The sequence below is a fragment of the Cryptomeria japonica genome, chromosome 8, assembly GCF_030272615.1.
Source record: "Cryptomeria japonica chromosome 8, Sugi_1.0, whole genome shotgun sequence".
Classification (NCBI taxonomy): domain Eukaryota; kingdom Viridiplantae; phylum Streptophyta; class Pinopsida; order Cupressales; family Cupressaceae; genus Cryptomeria; species Cryptomeria japonica.
Window position 1 is genome coordinate 544,843,301 of NC_081412.1, and position 9,314 is coordinate 544,852,614.

The window sequence follows — 9,314 nt, forward strand, 5'->3', positions numbered from 1 at the left end:
TTTAAATTTCAATGTTTTTGACGGTGGAGAGGATTTGCTTAATCAGATCCTACAGACAAACTTTGTAGGCCTTACTGGTCCTGTTCGAATAAGTCGTCAAAAGGGAGAAGCTTTGGAGTCCTCATATGATATAATAAATGTGGTTGGAAATAGTTATAACGTAGTTGGTTCCTGGACAGAAAAGGGCCTGAATATATCTTCGAAACAAGTTGTTCAATGGGGCGGGGGATGAACGTCAAAGACACCACGTGGGTGGGTGAAACCTGTGCCAAGCAAGAAACTGAAAATAGCGGTGCCTTGGGAAAGAGGGTTTACAAAATTCGTCAGCGTAAAACCAGTTCATGGCAACGCAGGTGCACAAAACCAGACTTATGAGATTACAGGATTCTGTATTGATGTGTTCAAATCGGTGCTCAGAAGATTGGATTATGAATTGGCCTATGAATTGATACCTTATGGAACTGGCAATGTCACTGCGGGCTACTATGATGACGTCGTCTACCAGGTCTATCTCCAGGTCAGTTAAATTCTCTTCATTTCTGCATTGTAAATCTATATTTCCAACTGACCCACTGAAATAATATGTGAAAACCCGAGACAGAAATTCGATGCGGTTGTGGGAGATATGACGGTGCTTGCAAATCGTAGCAAGTATGTGGATTTAACCCAGCCGTATACGGAGTCGGGTCTTATAATGATGGTAGCACTTTCAGACAAGCTATCAAGTGACCCCTGGGCCTTCCTGCGTCCCTTTACCCCAGCCATGTGGATAACTACTGTTTCATTTTTCATATTCACGGGAGCTGTTGTTTGGTGTCTGGAGCACAGACTAAATAGGCAATTTAGAGGGAAGCCTTGGGAACAAGTCTTGACATTCATGTGGTACTTCTCCTGCTCACTCTCTCTTTGTCTCTAATTCTATGGCATTATTCACGCCATTCGTTCCTGTAATAGTTAAATTTCGATTTATAGAATTTTATTGATGGTAAAGCTTAAACAGTTGCAGCTTCTAGTGAATGTATTCACAGTTATGTAGAGAGAAACCACCCATGTGGTTGATTTAGATAACAAAATCGTAAATAAAATTTATACATATTTGAATTAGATAATTAAGCCTCGTCAAATATTTATTTACTAATTTATAATTGCCAATTTCTGATTCAATTACTTTGTCTTTAATATGCAGGTTTTCCTTTTCCACACTCCTCGCAACTCAAAGTAACAAGATTTTTATTCCTCTCTTTTAATTACAATTGCTTAAAGTATTGTGCAATATACATCGCTTAAAAATCTAAAATTGATTTTGTGGATTGGGCAGGAGAGAGGATTGTAAGTGGTCTGGGTAAAGCAGTGGTGATAATTTGGCTTTTTGTAGCTTTTGTGTTAGTGTCTAGTTACACCGCCAGCCTCTCGTCGATGCTTACAGAGAGATAAGTTGTACCAAAAGTTCAGAGCCTTGAATCTCTCATCACCCAAAATTTGCCAATCGGGTATCACCAGGGAACTTTCATAGATAAGTATTTGGTACAACAGCTTGGTGTGGATGAAAGCGCACTTCGCCCATATTCATCTGCACAAGAGTCCGCCGATGTACTGAAGAAGGGACCCAATAACGGAGGGGTGGCTGCCATATTTGAACGGGCGCGGACTATTCCCCAAAACGTAATTTTGTCAACAGCATGCAACGACTATGTGAAACTTGGTCCCAAGTACACAACGGGAGGCTCCGCATTTGTAAGTCTAGAAACTTTCCTATAATCGCAAACTCGTTTAATTCACAAATCATATGATTGATTCAAAATGTATGTGCAGGTGTTCCCAAAGGGGTCTCCGTTCGTTTCAGACATTTCCAAGGCTATATTAAATCTTTCAGAAAGCAAAGAGATGCAAGAAATTCTGAAGAGGTGGTTCAATTCAAGTGAAAACAAATGCAGCGTGGAATCTGGCGGAGTCGAATCAAACAAAATGAGTATCAAAAACTTTTGGGGCATATTTCTTTTAACAGGATGTGTATCATTTCTCACCCTTGTCTACTATTTGTGTCGCCTGCTTTACCGATTTGTGCACAGAAATGAGAATTCAGTTCATGTTAAATCGGTCTCCACCCGATTGCGAACGTTCGCCAACTATGCAGACAAGAAGGAGATCCCAACACCAAAAAGAAAGAGATCTAAGACCGCCACTTTGTCATCGGGAACCGCCGCTTCCACTTCCTCTGAAATTCCCGTTTCAACGGGACAGATATGACCTGCTATTCAAGATTCTGTAACTAATCTACTAGACCTAAGCCGGTTTTCTAAATATATGTGGATTAATTATGGTTATCTAAGAGATGCGTGAGTCTCACCGCCATGCAATTCATGAACAGTTTTTTGTAGACTCGTCTTGGATGCAAAGTATGCACAGATCTTTTAAGACTAATTTTAGATGAACTTTGCATGAAAGTGTTTTGTAATATTTTATTAGTAAATGATGAACAGCTTTTTAGTTTTAAATTGCTACATGTGGACTATTTTATGGATGCAACCTTAAAAATAAAGCAGAAAAAAACAGAGTAAAGCACTTAGCTAGTGTGATGTTTTGAAAATCTCTATGTTTTAAACTATGTTGTGAGCTATTCCTTTTTGGAAACGTAAGTATTTTTTCTTAATATTATAACTGTTTTTGTAGCTGATTAAGAAATAACATATGTTTCTCGAATTTTTATTTGCTATCAATTCAAGTATCTTTTTGGGGTTTTCTTTTTTACCAATTATTTAATTGTTGAGATCTTCATAACCATCCATCATGTTAAGTTTTAATTCTCTGGTCATTCCAGCAATTAATGGAAATGATTATGATTATTGACGCATCAAGATGATGACTCAAGTTCAACATGTAGAGTTATAAGAGATTGTACAAACAAGTAATGAAGAGCTTGTTGATTGTATCAATTTTGTAGCCAATGATACAACAACTAAGAAGGGGACTATAAAGAAGAATGCTCAAGTTTTATTTTATATTCAAATAGCTCGAGATAAGAGCTTATTTTAAAGAGTTATTGGTGCAAAGATAGGCAAAGACTCTACAAGAAGCCTACCAATGCAATGATCAAGTTAAAGTTGTCAAACCACAAATAGAGAAAAAAGAATTTGAAGATACAAAAAATTTGACATGTGAGTCACTATTGTGAAAGTAAAAAATGTGGTCAATAAGATGGCTACTCTAGGAGAAATTGTGAACAAAGATAATGTGATGAAATTATATTGAGGTCTTTAAAACAAAGGCAAAACCATGTTGGTATATTCATTGAAGAAAGAAAAGATTTGATTATCCTCTACATTGATCACCTATTTGGATCTCTTATGTCTCACATGAAGGAAGAATGAGATATTCTATTGGAGTAAGTAATCAAAACTTTTTTATTAAAATAATAAATTAAGAAGAATGAAGTTACTACAAGGCCAAGGTAGAGGTCAAAATACAAATTATTCATAAAGAAATACAAGCAGAAGAGATGGCTGAAGAAGAAGAGGTAAAGATATATTTGAATAAGATAAATATCATTAAAGCTATGAGATTTCCACAATCCATGTTATATCATTAAAGATGAATATTGTGTTATCACTGTAATAGATATGATCACTTTGGAAGGGGTTGTATATTAAAAGAAAGTAATAGCAACAAAAAGTATACTCAAGAGGGTGATGACACTTCTCCAAATTATTTACTTTTATTTTTTGGCAAAACTAAAAATATTTGGTATTTAGATATAAAATATTTTAAATAAATAAAGAAATAATGATCTTTTTTGTACAATAGATGAAAGTTTCAAGTTCAAAATCAAGCTTGACATTAAAAAACCTTGGAGGTTTTTGTAGAAGAAGCTATGAAATTCCATGCTCAAGAAGGTATGAAAAGTGTTACAAAACTTATTACACTCGACAACTAATGAATAATTTTATAAGTGTTGAATAATTATGTGAGAAGAAATATAAAGTGTTTTACAAATCAACAATATAAATTTTATGATAATAATGAAGGCAATATGGTGGTTATAGTTGTTTCTAAATTAAAGAAAAGATTTTTTCTTATTAAACTTTGGAGAATAGAATGGTGGTCTTGCCAATATGGCATATGAGGAAAAAAATTGGTCATGGCATCTCATATACATAGATGCTTCAATTTTTATAGTTTGAATGTTCTAACATCAAAAGAATTAGTTTAAGGTTAGCCTAAGGTTCAAGAAAATAAGAATGGTTGTGAATGATGTGCTACAAGAGAAAGTGGAAGAGAGATGTATTTTAAAAAAGGAAATGATTAGAGGGCCTATTACCCAACTTAGTTAGTTCACCAAAATATTTGGGTAAGTCATCATATTTCAATAGTTTTATTTATAATTATTCATATAAGTATTAGTTTTTGTTTTTTTAAGAACAAATGAAACCTTTCTTACATTCAAGAGCTTTAAAACCCTTATGGAAATGGAGGTTGCAAAATAAAATTCTTAAGGATTAATCATGGAAAAAAAAAATCTATATTTTTTCAAAATTATTATGATACGAATGGCATCACAAAAAACTCATCGATATTTACACACTTCAAAAAATAAGTAGCTGAAAGGAAAAACCATGCAGTGGTGGAAATGGTAAGGAGTATGTTACAAACCAAGGATTTAAGTTTTTTTGGGGTGATACAATTGGTACAATGGTGTACATTCTCCATAAAAAGACTAGTAGTGCACTTGACATGGTGACTGCTTATATAGTATGTTATTAGAAAAAGGCTTATATTTTTTATCATTTTACACTTTTTAGTTGTTTGGCCTGTACTCATATAATTGATCAAAATAAAAAAGGTAAATCTAAAAAGTGAATCATGCATTTTCATTAGGTGTAGTGAATAAAGTAAGGTTTACAAGATGTACAATCCTCTCACTAATAGAATCTTTTTTTATTAAGGTAAGTAGGGGAAGGTGCCCCAATAATATAGTTCTTTACATAGACAATCAAAACACAACCAGAAGGCTTGGAGATCAAGCCAATGAACAAACCTAGAAACTAACTATACAATCATAGATAAAAATATTATTATCCAAAATTAGATTGTTTATAAATAGTAGCTTAAGAAACAACATCTAACATAGTTAAAGTATAAAGAAAATCATATAAAAAGAAAACAATGGAGTCTAATAAATTGAGTCCTAGTCTTTGACTAGTTTGTCTAGTGTCACCTCACATCTAGTACCAATTGCAATCTCCATGTCTTTCCCCTGGTCAATGACTCTATCCTTCTTCTCTCTTTTTTATCTTTTCTCTATTTTTCAAAATAACATAACCACTCAAATAACAGTTTTGCACATAAGGGTATTATTAATCCTTAAAATTTGTTCCATGACCCTATTTCAGTAAGACAAATGCTTGGGAATTATTCTAATCATCACTCCTATCACTAAGATGTTCTAAATTTGTGGAGAGAACCTTCCAATTCTATTCTTTGTTTGGCATCCTTTTCTCTTTAGTATCTTCGTCCCCCTCCTCACCATTGTTATTGAGCATATCGAGATCTTCTAAGACATCTCCAAAGGGGGTTTTATAAGGTGGGAATAGGATAAAGAGTCCATTGGGGTTTTATCAAGTGGCTTCTCCATAGTCTCTTCACTTACTTCCTCATTGGAAGAGGGGAACTCACAATTCTTGTCTTTCAGTTCCTCAAGGCAGATTTTTCAAAAAGCCAAAGAAATCTTAACAACCATTTTCATATTTAAAAGCCTCATAGATCTACTTTCCCTTGAAGACATAGTTGTCTCGTCTTCGATATTTTATTTCTCAAAAATATCAATAGTAAGGAAGAATGAAAAAACACTGAGTCACTTTCCCATTATCCAAATTTGTATTTTTGTTACTAAACGAAGAGTTGGCCACAACTTTACTTTTAATTTGAGGGGCTTGCAATGCTTTATTAGGGCCAAATTAAGCTATTAGGTGGGTTCTTGAAGAACCAAGATCAACTATTTCTTTTTATGAGGGCCCAATAGGGGTTTATTCACAAATTTGGCCTTGGATGAAGTTGGAATATCATTAGCAACTTAGCCAATATGTTTTTTACTACTCTACTATAGGGAGGGTTAGGTTTTAATGAGACCTTGAGTTGGTTTTGTAGGGGTAGGGTTGAGTGGAGGAGTACCAAACAAACAAAAAATACAAAGAACATACATTAGCCCCTGATGGAGTGGTGCATTAGCCCCTTCAACAACACACTTTTGCATGGAAGGAAAAAAAATTGGAAAACTAATCAGCGGAATGTGGACTAAACAATTTAAGGGTGAAAAATGGTGGCTATTGATAGTGGAAAACCTACCTTCTAGAGTAAACTATTTGATAAGGTGGTAGCTCAAAAACCCTCATGACACTAGCAACCTTCTGAACCCATTTTTGTCTCACTCCAGTTATAAAACATCCTCCAAGAATAGTTTGATGTCTTCCTCATAGGCATGCTTCTGACTTAAATGTGGGTCCTCTTCCCCTTATAGATGAGGGATATAAATTGCCTAATTATCTTATCAAAGACTTCTATTTTCACATCGCCCACTTACACCTTTCTATCCTTTCAATTATTGAGCAAAACTCTTCATCTTTCCCCTTCATTGCCTTGAAGAATAGAATGAGTCCATCCCTCTTAAAAATCTTCCACACCTCAACATTTTTTTTAATGAGAAAAAGGTGGTGGGTTCACCTCTAAAGTATTGTCACCCCATTTTTCAATTCTTTTGCAAGCTCAAAAATATTAACTAGAAAGAGTCATTACTAGGAACTAGGATAGAAAGGAAATGAAAAAAAAAAAAATTAGTGTTGATTATGCTGACATAAAACTCACTATATTACATTGTTTGATGTGGTTTGGTTGCAAAGGTTCAGTTATAAAATCGTTTCCTTGAACTATTTCCTCGTTTAAAATCTTTGCAAATCATCTAATATGAATCAATAAGATCATGTTCTATTTTGGTTTTTCCATTTACGCTCATATATGGTATCAAAGCAATTGGTAATCCTACGCTTGTGAATAAGGTGCTTCAGGCTTTTTGAATTTATTATGCATCTTGTTTACTAGGGAGAATGGCGTACTGGAAGACATATATGGACTATGGATAGCGCTCTAGTTTTAATGATTTGCCACCATTGTGAAATTAGTTAGACAACTAACTCACAAATTTAGTGGATAATAGAAGCAAAATTGCAGAATCACCTTCATTGTTGCGGTAGAGACTTCTCTATTGGTTCATCTTAACGTATTTTAGTCATCTTCATGGCATCTAAACATTTTTTATGATGAATATACAACTATTCATTTGGCATGAAGAGTTCGCAAGGTGCATTGAGGAACCAAGAAACATGAAATAATAAAGAGCATGTGATGGGCATGAACATTCTGGTTAAAAGATTGCATTTGGCGTTGCAGGTGTTAACATCCAAATTTTCATACTACAATTCATTGGTGATGTGATAATGTGAAAGGCACATTTTTTAAAATATTTAAGATCTTTTTAAGTTACTTGTGGTGGAAACTAAATACATTGAATGCTGAGTATAAAGAGAAGGCATGAGGATATTTTTAACTGCTACAAGCAATATTTTCTTCACCTTATTTCACATGTTTTGAAGGCAAGATGCAATTGGTGCAAAAAAAAATATGAAAGCATAGAAAAGGTTTGTGGAAGACTTCCTATGTGAGATAGAGAGGTGAATTGAAGTAGAGAAGAAACAAATAGCAAAGAAAGAATCGTTTAGAGATATCAAGATACGCAAGGTCAGACTACGAGTAATCTTCATTGTGCATAATTTTTTGTTTGCGATTTGCAGATGCAGCTTCTGCTCAAAGATACTAAGAATGAGGTTGGGAAGTGTAGGTGGGCAGAGGCTAGAGAACGATAAAGATCAATGTGCTACACACACAAAAGAATTGATTTGTATTGCACACACAAAAACTGGTTTACATCTACCTCATTTATAGAGGATTTAGAAAGATATAGAAAATTTTAGAAAAGAATTCATAACAAACTATTTTTCATGGCTAAGAAGGAAATAACTAAAAGTTTAACTACCTATAAATGGTGGTAACTAACTATAAATGATAATAACTAAATATAAATGGTGTTAACCAGTTATATTAGTAGTAGAAAGTACTAGAAACCTCTAACACTTCCCCCTAATTTCTACCACTAATTACATCAATATTTAAAATGTTCAAGATTCCTCTCAAATACTAAAATTGTTCTTGTGTTAATGCCTTGGTGAATATATCTACAAGTTGGTCCATGGATCTGCAATGTTGTAGTATGATCTCTCCATTGTTCACCAACTCACAAATGAAGTGATATCTAGTGTCAATGTGCTTTGTCCTTTTGCTAAAAACATGACTCTTTGAAATTGCAATGGTGGAATTATTCTCACAAAATATTGTAGTAGGATTTTCTTGCTCATGCATTAGATCCTTCAAGATTCTTCACATTCATATTGCTTGACATGTTGTTGATGTTCCCACCACATACTCTACTTCTGCTAATGAAATTGTTACTATTGGTTGCTTCTTTGATGCCCATGCTACAACACATGTTCCAAGATAAAATGCATATCTAGATGTGCTCTTTCTATCATCAATACTTCCTCTGAGGTCACTATATGTATATCCAATCAACTGGAAATTATCTAAAGTGGAATACAATATGCCATGATTCATAGTTCCTGCAATGTACCCCAATAACATTTTCCTATTTTCCAATGTGAATTCTTTGGTGCATCCATGAATCTAGAAACCAAACTAACTCCATGCATTATATCCAACGTAGTTGTTGTGAGATACATCAAACTACCAACCAATTGTTTGAATATAGTTGAATCAAAATTTGTCTCATTATATTATCTACTTAGTTTTGTACCTATTGTCATAGGTGTAGAAGCTGGACTACAATTTATCATTCTAAACATTTTCAAAACATCTTTTGCATATTTACTTCGACAAATGAAATTCCCTTATCATTTTTTGTAACTTCAATGCCAAGAAAATATTTTATCAAACCCAAATCTGTCATCTCAAATTCTTTCTTCATTGTTGATTTAAACATGTCAATAGAGAGATTGCCTATAAAGATCAAATCATCAACATACAAACAAACAATCAAAATTTGACCTTGTTCATTGACCTTGATGTATAGTGTAGGCTCACTAGTGCTTCTACTGAATCCATTATTCAACATGTATGAATCAATCATGTTGTACCATGCTCTTAGTGCTTTCTTCAATCCATAAAGAACCTTCTTTAGCCTGTAAACTTTGTCT

General features: G+C 33.9%; 1 protein-coding gene across 1 annotated transcript; it reads left to right on the plus strand.

Moving 5' to 3' along the window:
* The first annotated feature begins 228 nt into the window (after positions 1-228).
* Positions 229-2,247, plus strand: LOC131044196 (glutamate receptor 2.7-like). The gene is made up of 7 exons (XM_057977470.2): positions 229-353; positions 418-517; positions 602-882; positions 1,187-1,218; positions 1,319-1,371; positions 1,534-1,734; positions 1,813-2,247. Exons 1-7 carry the CDS (start codon positions 229-231, stop codon positions 2,245-2,247), a joined length of 1,227 nt encoding a protein of 408 aa, XP_057833453.2.
* Positions 2,248-9,314: the final 7,067 nt, after the last annotated feature.

What these genes read in the sequence shown, in the direction of transcription:
- LOC131044196 (XM_057977470.2), top strand. Translation starts at nt 229, where the DNA reads ATGAACGTCAAAGACACCACGTGGGTGGGTGAAACCTGTGCCAAGCAA. An exon ending in TCTACCAGGTCTATCTCCAG is followed by an intron (nt 518 to 601) that starts GTCAGTTAAATT and finishes AACCCGAGACAG; the next exon opens with AAATTCGATGCGGTTGTGGG. An exon ending in CAAGTCTTGACATTCATGTG is followed by an intron (nt 883 to 1,186) that starts GTACTTCTCCTG and finishes TTTAATATGCAG; the next exon opens with GTTTTCCTTTTCCACACTCC.